The 14,612-nt window shown below is 46.1% G+C and overlaps 1 protein-coding gene across 1 annotated transcript in view; it reads left to right on the top strand.

The window, feature by feature from the left end:
• The window catches only part of SHB (SH2 domain containing adaptor protein B), a 150,404-nt gene that overhangs the window by 82,140 nt on the left and 53,652 nt on the right, over positions 1–14,612 (top strand). Inside the window, exon 3 of the mRNA XM_073345717.2 lies at positions 7,868–8,083. Coding sequence (XP_073201818.1) covers positions 7,868–8,083 — 216 coding nt within the window. The remainder of the gene's footprint in view (positions 1–7,867; positions 8,084–14,612) is intronic.

Here is a 14,612-nt window from a genome sequence, read left to right as displayed (position 1 = left end):
AGCCACTTGCACTTGTGGTTTGGTGATTGTTTAAATATATTTGAATTCGCCGTGTTGCACTTTCCAACGTTTGGCATTTGAAGCGAAACGCTCTGGTGTCTTTCCTCCTGCACTGTGCATGGGCCCTCTACTGTTGTTGATGTGATGCACGGGCACTGAAGGTAGAATAGAGCCCAGTAGGCTCTGCAGCCCCCATGCCTTGCCACACCCCTTGTAAAGACTGCCCCTTTGCTTGCTGTTGGATATAACACAGCTTTTGCCTGAAGTGTCTTATCTTCTTTTCTTGTAATGATCGCCGCAAAATAAATACACGGAGAGGGGGAAGAGTTTTACCTCACAAACCCTAACAGCTTTGATGGAGCAATTAGCCTCTCTCTTAAATAAACATTTAGTGTCATGGAATATGTGTGTTGAAGCTTTCACTGAGGAGCGCTTGGCTGACCAGCTAACATTGTGGAGCACTCGCCAATGTGGTACTGTGCTCCAGTGAAAGCATTTTCTTGAGGAAATAGAAGCATCTCAAACCAGTACGTTAGTTTGTAGCCTCCTTAGATGGCACGACCAAGTGTCTGCTTAAATATATTAGAAGTTCCCCCCACTCCCTCTGGCAGGGCCTGCGAGCCTGCTGGGCAGTGTAAGTAAGATCGGAGGGAGGGTTCCACCTCTGGGCCCTGGCCTCTTTTCACCCAAACTGGAAAAGAGCTATGCAAAGCCTTTAGCTAACGGGCACAGCACCAGCAGGCTTACTCCTGTCCTGAGCTGGCTGAAAGGCTGTAATGTAAGCACACGGGAGGCAGGGACAGGGGGAGAGCGCGGCATTTGGGGTAGCCCGGTAGGTATCTGAGTAGCCCTGTCTGAGCTGGAGAATGTTTATAACCGGCCAAGGGGTTTGCTGCTGCTGCTGCCCATCACCACAGTATCTAAGCCCCTTCTGTGTAAAATCAGGAGCAATAGCGAAGTCCCTAGTGGACTCCATGGAGTGTCTGGCACTTCTCCCTTTTTGCAGTAAATCTCTACTTGGGATAGGGTGTGTGTGGTTTTCTTTAAATTGTATTTGATTGTGTTGAGCTTTTGGGGTTGACTTATTCTGAAGGCGAGGTTGGCTGGGCTTTTTGGGCAGAAGGAGAGCCCGTGTAACTCTGTGCTTTTCCTAGTTTGGAAAGGCCTTTGCGAAGAGGAAAGATCTGCAGTGTTTCCTAGGGGCAGCCAGAGTCTGCCTTTTATCTCCTCTGGAAGCTTGTTCTAGTCTGGGATCCTCTTGGCTGAGAATGCCTTTTTGTCCCCAGCTCTTCCACGCTTCGCTCGGGGTTGTAGGATTTGTATGGGCCCAGAAGAGAGCAGCTGCCTCGGCGGTTCAGAGTTCCAAATTTGGTCTTTGATGCAGCTCTTTGGTTGACAGTGCTGTTGTGGCTGTATCTCACTGTGGGGCTGGCGGACCGGCTGCTCATGCTGTTTGGTAGCAGAAATGCTTGGTGGGTTTTGTATGTTCCCCATTAGTCAGCTGCACCAAAGGTGGCAAGACACCTAACCACTACTTGTTGTTGTTGTTTTGTTTCCCCCTCCCCTCTTCTCCCCACCCCTATGGGTAAGTGTGTTCCCTATGAAACACAAATCACAGTACTGGACCTGCCAGACTGACTATAACATCAGTTTCACTTTGGGGCCTTGAGGGTGATGTCAGAATGCTGTCAATGTCTGTTGTGACTAATGGGAATAACATTGAAGCACCAGTATAATAGGCCTTTGTGGCATAGGTGTCGTATCATCAGGACACCAACACGTTGTGCATGGAGACACAGCTTCAGTTTAAATGTGGCACAGTGTGCAACACGGATCAGACAGTTCGCAGTCCTGGTAGGTCCATCCTTTGCTGCAACCATAGTCCAGATGTGATATTTTTAAGGCATCAAGATTCATTAAAGATACGACAGGATGTTTATTGCATAGTACCACTCAGTGCAGATGCTGGTACTTGGAGACAGCTGTTCTTCTTTTGCCAATTAAATGCTGATAAGCATTTCCTTGACTTCAGGGTACCTTCAATACTGTGCCTAGTACAAATATTTACATAAAATACTGAATTGTGCCTTAATCTGTATTTCATTGTGTTAGAAATATAAAATGAAAAGTTTCCTGGACTTGTTTCAATCAGACATAAACTTTGGAATATTTCCAAGGGTTTTAATTAATGTTTTGCAGCAGTGTATCAGGCTAGATTGAGCTATAACTATTTAGTAGTTACATTATGGAAATATTTGGCTCATGGGTAGAGGAAACAACTTCCCTTCTCCCACAACTGGAAACGAATGTGTTTAGGGTTAGGGACGGGGCTACATTTTTTTGATCTGCTCACTTTCAGTTTCCTGATCTCTTATTTTCAGCGTGAGTAAGGAGCTGTATAGATTCCGGAAAAATAGCTTTGTTATCTACTCCATTTACTTTGGAGGAGGAGAAAATGTTAGTCAATCAGTCTTGTTCTCGGAAGGCACAGTGCCGGTCTCCAAAACAAAGAACACTTTCCAGTTTTCTTTAGATAATGTTACTTCTCTGTTTGCAGGGTTTTTGCTGCTTCCCTATTTAACTCCAAAAGTATTCCCTCAAGTAAGAGGGTACCATGGGAATGCTGCAAATACTTAAGTTGTTTAGTAATTTAGGCTACTGAAAAGTTTAAGAGCAACTTTAGTGCTAGTGTATCTGCTACAGCAGTTATCTGCTTCCTGTTGATCGTCGTAGCTCTCTATATTGTATGTATGTTTCTTTGTCAAAGAGGAGTTTGGCAGTTGGAAGCCATAACCATTTTAGCTCAGCCTGTAGGTCACATAATCTGACACTCCTGAAAGTTCTGAATTCTTTTAGCTTGCTAGTCAGCCTCTGAATTTCACACAGGAGCCTGAAAACCTGGAGCATGGCTCTGCTAGAACCACTAACTGCAGAGAATAAGAATTGCAGGTAAGTTTATTCTTCCCATTGTGGTGACTTTCAACCTGCTAGCAACAAAAGTGACACTAAGTTTCTTCCATTGAAACTTCAATTCCCTATACTGCTGTTGAATTTTATTAGCTTAATAAGGATAATTCTAGAAAAGTGCACTTCAGTATTGAGATCAAAGGGTAAAATTAATAAATGAGAAAATCAGGGCATTAAAATTTGTTCTTCAAAGAAAGCAGAAAATAATCTATATCAAGCTTTAACAGCCTTTTGTTCAATGCATTCTTGATTGCTCTTGCTTCTATTTGAATGAAAAGATCCGTGGCCTTGTAATCCTCAAAGCCAGACTTCGAAAAAGCGGAATTAACACACTTTCAGATTCCTTGGTCATTCCAAGAATTATTTTAGTGCTTAGAGCTGTAGTGATTACAGCTTTCATGAAAATCCATAAAAAGTGCCCCAGCACAAATGTTCTGCCTCCTACAAATAGCGAATACTTAAGTATTCCAGTCCTGGCTGCGCTGTCAGCGTGCATCTGAAGCTTTTGCAGCAGCTTCTCCGTTCAGCTTGCTGCTGACGGGGAAAGTGCGTGTGATTTAACTTTGAGACAAATCACATTCTTGTGTAAATAGTCATTTGACATGTTAATGAAGACTGAAATTCAAACAAATTAAAGGGATCTTAATATTTCTCTGCTTGCATTAGTGCCTGGCTTCAAGTGGAAAACCTTTCTGCGTCAGGGTTCAGACACATGTCTGTTTAATACTCGTGTTCTCTGAGTAGAAGGCATGAAATAGCAACCTGCCAAATCCTTTAATAAGGTCATTTTTCTATGAATTTGCTGGTGCTTTGTAAAAATAACTTTTGACTTAAAACGTATGACTGCTGGCTACTGCCTTTCATGGGTTCCTATGGGGTTAATGGTGTCTGCAGCACAAATGCAGGTACAGATCATTGTTCTCTCTGGACTCTTGGTTTTAGGAAGATTGTCCTTTGTAGTCTTTGAATACAAAACACATTTCACATTTTAGTAAACTGCCAGAGACGCTAAATATGGCTGTGATTTTAAAGGGGGTGAGACGCTTGTGGTTCTGATCCAGCAAGGGTCAGGAGTGTATTAATAGTGTATATCTGAGTGCAGCCTAGGTGATCTTTGACAGGGAGAGTTTTCTTAATGTAGAATTCTGCCCTTGAGCAAAAGTCTTTTACAAAGACACACTTTCAATATAGGCACTGAAGAGTCACTGTATTTCACTATGTAAAAGTGCTAATGATGTGGAACGACACTTTCCTCATACACTTAAGATGCTGTAGAAGAACTAGTCAGATAACTGTTTTCTCGGCTTTGTTACTGTTACAAAGGTGGGAGTGTAGTCTGAAATCCACGGCTGTGCATTATCTGGAACTGTGTAGTTTAGATGCATCACTGGGTTTCAGTATGATTTCCTTCACGCTTATTTGCATCTTGACTGTATGAGTTAACATTGGAAATGCTTCTGCCCAGCAGTGAAGTTGTTCTTCCATAAGTAGTTCTGAGGATTTATTTTGAAGTATTGTTTTTAACAATAAACTCTTAATCAGTTTTCTTTTTGTATGTTGGAAAGTTGGATTATGCAGTTGGGGTGGTGATATTTGCAAGTCTTTGTTGATCTATTAAAAATAATCACTTTTCAGTAGTGAAGTCCAAAATTACGAAGGGGCCTTGGAGGAGTAAATTTTTATCAGTTAATGTTGATAAGCATTGATTTCACCGCACACGCGCACACACGGCCATGAATAACCGTTATAATTTACAGATAGGCAAAGTCAGAAAACTGCTGTTTGGGAGTTTGATGTAAGGATATTTATGCTCTCTATTTTGAGCCAATGTTAATAACTTGTGTTTTACAATTAGAAAGCTTTAACTTTTTGAATCTCAGCATCCCCTGTCATTAAATAATTGTCTGACCAGCCCTGCCCCTGTGTTGTTCTGTAACTGAGAAAAATACTTTGAAATAAGCATCCATTATATGTAGATTATTACAGATAATAAATAAAAATGGAATTCTGTGACGCCGGATTGTGATTAATGTGGGTTCATGATTGTGTTTTGCATGTCCCTGGATTCCAAGGCCAGAAGGCACCATTGTGATCAGCTAGTTCAGTGGTTCTCAACCAGGGGTCCGGGGCCCCTGGGAGGCCACAAGCAGGTTTCGCGGGTCTGCCAAGCAGGGCCAGTGTTGGACTCACTGGGGCCCAGGGCAGAAAGCTGAAGTCCCGCTGTGTTGGGCTGAAGCCCGGGGCTCCGAACCCTACCACCTGGGACTGAAGTCGAAGCCTAAGCGACTTAGCTTTGTGGAGACCCCTGTGGTATGGGGCACAAGGCAAATGCCCTGCTTGCTACCCCCTAATGCCGGCCCTGGCTTTTATATGCAGAAAACCAGTTGTTGTGGCATGGGTGGGCCGTGGAGGAGTTGTAGCGTGTTGCGGGGGGGGGACCCTCAAAGTAAAAGGTTAAGAGCCCCTGAGTTAGCCTGACCTCCTGTATAGCACAGGCCAGAGACCTGCCCCACAATCGTTCCCAGCACAGAGCTCTTAGAAAAACATCCCACCTCGATTTACAACTTGCCAGTCATGGAGAATTTACCATCATCTTGGGTAAATTGTTTCAGCAGTTAATTCCTCTCACTGTTAGGCTCTCTTGGAGAGGCCAGAGTAACCTTTTCCAAATGAGTAACTCTACAGGGCTCTTCTGTTTGTTGCCGTGTTTGCTCGTTGTGATTCCTGCTCAGGGTGTTGTGGCCTTTACCAAGTACTTGAGGTCTGTGTGGTCTAGTAGGAAAGTGAATGTCCGGCTTTGAACCTGATGGCTACTGCTGCTGTACAGGAGCTGGCTCTGCAGAGCTTCTTGGGGCCTCCGGTCTGACCTTTCCCTTTTTCAACGATGTCTGGCCCAGCAGAGATGGGGCCCACAGCTGCAGTTAAACTCTTGAATCCCAGGCAGGGCAGAGGAGACCCCTCCTTGCCTCGGTGCAGGACCCTGCTCTCCCTGCAGTACACATTGCTTTAGATCAGAGCCTTGGCAAGCTGGGAGCCAGATGTGTCGGTGGCCGTATGGACATTTTAAAGGGTATGTGCAATAAAATACCCAGATCAGAATACTCCCCCTGCGAGCCGTCTTTGTACTCAGGCAGGAGAGGATTTCGGTGTGAGATTGGTCTTTCCATTTCCAAAAACTGTTTCCCAATGTGCCCTTTCTTTTCACTGCAGTAGAGCTGACTGTTGTTGTCCGTGTACTACAGGGAAAGCCGAATGTAAAGACTGTCAGTTATCTTACATTTGGAAGATCTGAGGCACACTGCATGCTCCCACAGCCCATACTGAGAATGCTCAGGTGGCCCAGGGGTGCCCTTTGCAAGAAGCCGAGCCAGTGGGTTCTGCGCCGCTTGTGCAGGGAAAGCCCCTGGCGGGCTGGGCCGGTTTGTTTACCTGCCGTGTCCGCAGGTGCGGCCGATTGCGGCTCCCGCTGCCCGCAGATCGCCGCTCCAGGCCAGTGGGGGCTGCGGGAAGGGCAGCCAGCACGTCCCTCCGCCCGCGCTGCTTTCTGCTGTAAGCCATGCACTGTAATTGACAGCGCTGTTTGCCCTAGTCAGACTTCTCTGGAGAGGTTTTTTTCCCTCTAAAATGAATCTCACAGAAGGACTTCGGGAGAGACATTGACAGGCAGAAATGGGTGTCATGTGTCCAACTCTCATTGGCTTTCCAGGGGAGTAAGGTGCCAAATTCCCATTGGAGCCTTCAGAGCTCTCCCTTTGAACCACTGCTGCATGGGGTTGATATGCTTTTTCCTCAGAGAGCGGAAATAGTGTAGCCATCCTGGTCTGTCCAGGATTTCATCTCTTGACTATAATGGCGGCACTGATGGAAAACAGCAGCCATCAATTTCGTCTGGGAATGTTCTGTAGAGTAATAGGCAGGGATGGGCCTTGTGTATTTGAGTCCTTCAATTGATGTTTCCTCCTTTAAAGAAATACTATTGTAATGCTGCTGCTAAGTAGTAATGTCTGTAACTTGTAGGCCGTATCTTGGCAGTGTGGCCCAATGGAGAGAACCTGGACTGGGTTCTGACCCTGGCTCTGCTGCTGCGGAAGGGCCCAGGACAAGACACTTTCCTTTCCTGGCCTTCCATTTCCCCAGCTGTAAAATGGAGTTAATGATACGTGATCTCCTTTGTAGAGTGCTTGGAGACCTACTGATGGAAAGTGCAAGGTGGGAGCGAGGTATTATAACATTAGGGGTGTGATTCACCACTGTTACTCCAGGTCCATCGCGGTGTTAACGCCTGGATTATACCCTGCTGAAACTGGACTGGCACAGTAGAGACCCAGGCCCACTATTTATATCAGCATGACTATTTTTCTGTGTAGTATCGGCATGTTTCTTTTTTTGGTAGTGATTCAACGAATAAAACAAACATATTAGCATCCATCCGACGTAGCCTCCCAAATGCCTCTCTGTACATCTTTCTGTGATCATGAAGACCTCTCTCTGTTTCTGTGACTGCTTATGGGTGCTGCCATGTATCAAAATGACATGGGGAATAATGGCGAGCTCAAATGTGCTGATACAACCAGACCCATTTGAAGTGCTACTCATCAAAGTGCTGCACGGTTCCTGTGATCTAGTCGCCACTTCTCTCCCCTCCAGTATTTTTATCATCATCTGGGCAATAGGAGAAATCATTCACATTGTGGCTATCTTTAGTTCCTGCAAAATATTATTGACAGAGACCTGAGTCTGTTTCATGTCAGTTACCTAATAGAGAAATAAATTTGGAAGCTTTTAAACAGCTTGCTGTCTGCAGCCACGTTTTCACCTGTGTTTAATGCTATACAATTGTTCAATATATAGGTATAGTCAGTGGTCAGCCTAACACAATTATTTTCTCTCTTTGCTACAGAATTTCAAAGGCAAGAAAGCGTGAAGTCCCAGCAGAAAGGCATTCAGCTCTATGACACGCCCTATGAACCAGAAGGCAATGGTGTGGAGTCAGACACTGACAGCTTGGTGAGCCAGCGCTTACGAGAGAGCAAGCTGCCACAGGATGACGACAGGCCCGCAGATGAATACGATCAGCCCTGGGAGTGGAACAAAGTCACAATCCCAGCCTTGGCAGGTAGGAATCCTGGGTCTGGTCCACACCATTGGTGCACCATTGGTCTGGTCCACACCAGCGCTCATGCCCAGAGTGAGGAGGGCTCAGTGCCCTGAGCTTTGTCCATGTTTGAGGGCTTTTTAAAGAAAAAATTAAGTCATTTTGAGATTTTTCCTTCCATCAGTATAAGAAACAATATCTGACTTGTCAGTATTCCAGCGTAGATCTTGCAAAGAAACTCCACGATGGGTCCAGTCTCTGGTACACTAGTCATCTCAGATGCTTGAGGTGAATAACATGTTGCAGCACTAGAACTGCTGAGAAATAGCGTTCCTTAAGATACCCTTCGGATGGCTCCATAAAGCTAGCTACTTAGATGTGCATGGCAAGCGGAAAAGCTCATGCCTTCCCTAATACATTGTATTAAAACAACTTTTCAGTAGTTGTTACAGTGAATAAATGTGTTTATTTGAGACAAGCCTGTTGATACACACATGAGTAACCTGCATAGTTGGTCTTAAATTCACCCCCTTGCACTATTATATTAGCCCACCTCAAAACTCACTGTTCACTAAAACGTTGTATCCAGACAGTCATGCCTGTACATCCATTTCCAGTGCTCCAGGCTTGGTGTCCACCCAGAGCCAGTGGCAGTATTCTGCTTCAGACAGGCTAACTGCCTCCATCTCACTGCTCACAGGGTCGGGGATGGGCCACAATGATGCTTTAATCCTCTATGCTGAGGTCTCTTGAGCCTCCACATCCAAACGGAAAGGTGGTGTAGGGTTCTGAGTTAGGGAGAAATTAACGCTCAAAGATCTGACTCATTGAAGGAAGCTCTTACTGTTCTGGAGTAAGGTGAGTTTCCAGCACCTGTTTTGAGTATTGTAATACCGGCTATAGCCTTGCTGATTCTCTAGAATAATATATAGCCACAAAAATCCAACGTTTTCTGTTGAGGTTAAATGGCCACAGTGGAGCTGGAATAGGAATTGGGGGTTGACAAGGTAGTGATTTTTTACGGCTGTACATACTGTAGTGAGATTATCAGGTGACTCTGCTACTTAGTCATTCATCTCTTTTCTCATGTAGGCAGGGTACAGTCTTTGAATAAATGCTGTGTGTTTTGTGATGCTGTTTCTTTTTGGGAGAGCTGTTGCAAACATGGAGAATTTTTGCTCTTTGCTTTAATCCCTCTAATGAGTGCCCATTCTTGAGGCAGAGCGGCTTCCTGAGGACTCACCATTGGTGCTGGGGCTGAGATTTCTGAGAAGAGGGACTTGCCTGCTTGCTGTTTGTGACTACCTCTCTTTGAGAAGAGGGGTGAAAATAAAACAAGTTACACTTAAAAAAACCTCCTCCCCATCAGTGACTTTTCCTCCCATGGGAAACGCCCCTGCAAAACACCAACCTCTGCTCAGCAGAGTGGCAACAATATTCTAGCTTAGGGTAGGAGCTGAAATATGCAGTGAGAAAACTATTGTTCTGCTATTTGACTAAGCTAATAGCAGCATATGGGGCGGGAGGAGGTGATATTGAGCTAAATTTGTTAATAGTTGCTTTAATGTACGAAAAGAGAGAACCACTTCTTACACATCTTATACATAAACAAATATGATTTTTTTAAAACAAAGGAGGCGCAAGGAGCATTGGTTCCCTCTTTCTGTGACTGTGTACAATTCACTACTTCACTCCCATGATCATTGCATCAGCCATTTGGAAAGGTGGGAGAGCAGATCAAGACCTAGTACACACACGCGCGGCTCCGTCCTCTGTTCCTTTCTAGCGGTGAATTTACTCACTTAGCCCCATGGTTGTGACCTGTCCCAAAGGTTTTCCATCTTTCTGAAATGGAACTGAAAATGCACTGAGGGACCATCAATGAGAGACTTGGTGCTTTGCCCAATGGGGCATTTGAAATATTGGCATCTGGCATACCTGTTTATCTATGGAGGTGTCCCCCACAGCCAGGGTCTTTGAATCCTTCCATAGGGTTCAGTGCATCACCACTGTGTAGCTTCTAGCCAGCCCTCAGGGTTGGGAGAGAGCTCTTGATGACCTTTTTCTTTTCAGGCCATTACAAAGCGGGCAATGCATGAAGGAGATGGGCAGTGAGCATCTGCTTATCTTCACTGGCAAAGGACCAGTGAATATAAGTGAATACGGGAGCAGCTTATCTTCACTGGCAAAGGACCGTCACCTCGTTATTTCCCAGCCCAATATTGTCCAAGCTGTCAAAGGCACTGCTGGCCCCCACTGGGGTTTTAAGCCAGGACAAGTCTGAAGTTCAAAGAAACGTGTTTGGATGGTCGCTTGGAGTCCCCTTTATATGTACCTGGAAAGAGTCTGTTGGGGGCCCTAGAGACTGCCCGGCAGGTCAGTTTTTGTAAGTGTAGTTATGTGAGTTATATACTCGCAGGTCAGATTGTGCTAGGCATCGCAGTGGCAGGAGTGTAGGAGTGACAGCTGCTCTGCCAAACCAGAGACCACTGTTGACTAGCGGACGCTGTGTTTCAGCTCTTTAAAGTGTAGTTTTTATCTGTATCATGTATGATGATCGCTCTGGGATTGCGCGTCAGCTCTGCGCATGCTCTTCCTAGACCATGTCTATTGTATACTAGGAGCTGAAAAATGTAAAAGCTAGTGGGGAAATGACGACTTGTTCTCTGGCTCTGTTGACACTTAAACATACAAGAAAGTTTGCGTTCAGCTTCCCTCTTGTGTCAAACTGACGCATACGTGTGAATGCAAACTCACATGATCAAGCATTGGTGTTACCAGGGTGCAAGTGTCTCCATTTTTATTTCATGTTTGAGTAACACGCCAGTGACCAAGGGGAACTTTATTCAGCTTCTCAAATCAAAGTTCCCTCTGAGCTGGGAACATTCCTGAGAGGGGGAAGACCAAAGAGCTCTACTTTGGGAAAGCTTTCGAAGTACCTGGCAACAGGAGTTCATCAAGAAAGTTCCTTGTTAATCAGATGCATTGCTAGAGTAACACTATACTAAGGCTCCGGAATGAACCGTCTGGCCTCTGTAAGGGAATCTTCGCTTTATATGACCGGCTTCGTTAAGAATACATTGACATAGCTTTCCAAATTAAGGGCAATATTCTGCCAACGCTCTAGGGGTTAATGCTTCTGACCAGGTGTAGCTCCGTTCGCTTCAGTTGCACAGTACGTGGCAATAGGTGCTTTCAGGATCTAAGCATATAATTGGCATTCCCTGCAATCTGTGCTATTTATGTCCCTTTGTGTGGCTGCTCAGTGGTACGCTTGGTGTGCTGACTCACTCCTTTTCTTTTGACATGTTGTTCATTTGGCGGCTGAGCAGGAGGGTGTTGGGCTTGTGAACAGGCTCTCCAGTCTCTCCAGTAACCTTGACCATCAGTGTAATTCCCTGGATGGCTATGCGAGTGCAGTCACTTGTTTAAATTCCCAGGATGCCATAAAAGATTAGGAGCATTTGGCTTTTGGCGAGTATCAGGAACAGAGAGAGACCCTAAGGGTCTGATTTCACAGAGCTGCAGCCTGCGCCGCTTGTGAAGTGAAATGACATAGCATCGCAATAGGAACAGAAGGCTATTGTGGGTTTAATCAGCCTTACGGGCCACCTTGGCTCCAATCAGCAGGGGTCTTGCATGTCAGCCGTTTCCACATCCATTCCTACCAGACTGTAAAACTCACAAAGTCGAGGTAGTGAAAGGTACGGTCTGTCCAGACTTGCATCACCAGGTGAGTTCTGCAATGTGCTTGCTATTCACATTGCAGAGCCAGCCAAGGCGTGGAATGCAGTTCGACCTGTGAGAACCATCCTGTGCTCTGGAGGAGGAGGAAGACCGTTCGGCTGGGCACTAATAAAGGCTAGATGAATTTTAAAGAAGCAACTGACAATCCCCCACATCACCTCTACCAAGTGTCTCAATCTTGGGGAAGTTTTTCTGTGGCTTAATAGACATTCAGCCTCCAGGGGCTGTTACTTCAGTACCTTTCCCTAAAAAGATCATGACTGCCCCTCTTCTGCATGTAACAGGATGGTGGAAGAGTACGTCAGACGTCACACTTGCATTGTAATGAATACGTGGAGAAGCACACGGCATGAGCTGTCCTGCGCCATAGCATGGTGCTGTTTGGCTGTCTGGGATTGTCAGCGCCAGGTTCGGTGAGCAGACAGCGCGCTTCTGCCTCTTTGCCGCTTTTCTGTACTTAGTTGTTTTTCTGTCTGATCTGTGTTTTTCAAGCCTAATGACTGGCTGTAATGTACACCCTCAGTGGTAGTGTACAACCTCGGAAATGTGTGTGTATCCGTCTGTCTGGCTCGCACAAACACAAAGATGGCTTTCAAAACCAAGCTGCTCCTCCAGTGCATTTGTTCTTCTGCCGCACAGAGCGGGGAGGAGAGGAACTACTGTTTCCCCCTCGTTAGCAGTGTGGAGTCAGCGTGGCTGTTGGAGAGCAAGCCGGGTTGTGTTCTGGTGCGTATGCTATTAATAGAACTGTCAGAACAGTTCTGACGGCAGGCTCTATCTCAGGGGTGAGATAAGAGGCATGAACAGCTCCTGATTTGTACAGGCCAGATTGTGCGTTGCTGGGGTGGGATTGGGAATTTTTTAACTTGTCAATAGACTAAATTAGATCGGAGTCATTGAGAGCAAATAAATAAGTAGCCAGGGAGTTGCCTGGTTGTTTATAGTGGCTTCTTCATTATTCCACTTTAAGGAATGTCCTGGACTAGGGCAAGCTTTTTATTTAGGGCCTGATCCAAAGCCCTTTGAAATCTCGAGGAGTCTTTCCATTGACTTCAGTGGGATGTGGCTTAGGCCCTGGTTTAGGGTGACCATTGACTTCAGTGGGATGTGGCTTAGGCCCTGGTTTAGGGTGACCAGACAGCAAGTATGAAAAATCGGGACAGTGTGTGGTGGGTAATAGGTGCCCATATAAGAAAAAGCCCCGAATATCGGGACTGTCCCTATAAAATCGGGACATCTGGTCACCCTACCCTGGTTTCATTGAACTCTACTTTTGTCATTTATTTGTATTGCGGTAGCGTGTAGAGGCCCCGGTAATGGACCCGTTTCTGCCAGGCGCTGTATGAACAAAGAACACACAGATGGTCCCTGCCCCAGGAGCTTACAGTCTCGTTCAAAGATAATATATGGATTAAAATATCGAACGCAACAAACAGGCTTACGTAGAGTCTACCAAATGGTTGTAATTTACAGTGTCTGCTTCAGCAGGTCTTTGATTAGGCGGGACCTAGGTACTGGTTTTGCTTTGCTAATGTTTTAAGCAGGCTGTCATTCATGCTAGAAGATCAGAAGGGTTGTTTTCCCTTGGCCTGATAGAACAGTTGCAGGATTTTGTGATGCCAACAGAGTGGCTGGCTTCAGGATCCTTGCTGGGATCTGGACTCTCTGCCATGCATTACTGAATGGCAGGTTTATTGGTTTTATTGCACTGTAGGCGAGGTGGGCCCATTTCCATAACAGACTTAAGAGGTGTTAAAGATTAACTAGGAAGAAGGAGACCGCAAATCAGTAAATCATGCAGCTTCCTGAGGCTCTAGAGACTCATTGTTCTGCTGTTACTCCTGTGCACATTGTGAGCAGTAAGGCTACATCTACCCTAGAAACTTCACAGCGCTGCCGCGGGAATGCTCCCACGGCAGCCCTTTGAAGTGTGAGTGTGGTCACATGTGAGCATGGGGAGAGAGCTCTCCCAGCGCTCTTGGTAATCCACCTCCACATACCACTCCACTGACACAGGTAATGCTCACCCAATTGGAGCCCAACCTTACCGGGTGTCTCCTCAAGCTAAAACTGCTATAGAGCAGGAGATCCAGGGTATGCTACAGATGGGTGTAATCCACCCCTCTGGCAGTGCATGGACATCTCCAGTGGTTCTAGTTCCCAAACCAGAGGGGGAGATACGTTTTTGCGTGGACTACCGTCAGCTAAATGCTGTAACTCGCCCAGACAACTATCCAATGCCACACACAGATGAACTATGGGAGGAACTGGGACAGGCCCCCCCAGTTCATCTCTACCTTGGACTTAACCAAGGGGTACTGGCCAGTACCACTAGATGAATCCGCCAAGGAAAGGTCAGCCTTCACCACCCATGTCGGGCTGTATGAATTTAATGTGCTCCCTTTTGGACTGCAGAATGCATCCGCCACCTTCCAAAGACTTGAGCCTGTCCACACTAGCGCTTTAAAGCGCTCAGACTTGCTGTGCTCGGGGGTGTCTGTGTGTGTGTTTTTGACCCCCCCGAGCCAGCAAGTTAGAGCGCTATAAAATGTAAGTGTAGACAAGCCCTCAGTTAGTTCCAACCAGTTACCCAGACATACCCCCTCCGTGGGGGAGTGTCAGGGAGTTGGAGCAGTATTGCCCCACTGAGCTGGTGGGTCAGTTCACCCAACACTGCCAGCACTAGTGGGGTTTGATCCACTCCTGCTGGTGCAAAAGGTTGGTGGCATTTGCACCATAGACCCCAACCCTAGGGGTCTGGCTGCGTAGCGAGGGCAGTTCTAATTCTCATTTGGGAGTCTCT

Source organism: Lepidochelys kempii, chromosome 5, assembly GCF_965140285.1.
Source record: "Lepidochelys kempii isolate rLepKem1 chromosome 5, rLepKem1.hap1, whole genome shotgun sequence".
In the NCBI taxonomy this organism is placed as follows: Eukaryota; Metazoa; Chordata; order Testudines; family Cheloniidae; genus Lepidochelys; species Lepidochelys kempii.
The sequence above is the reverse complement of the archived record's forward strand: the minus strand, read 5'-3'. Positions and strand labels throughout refer to the sequence as shown.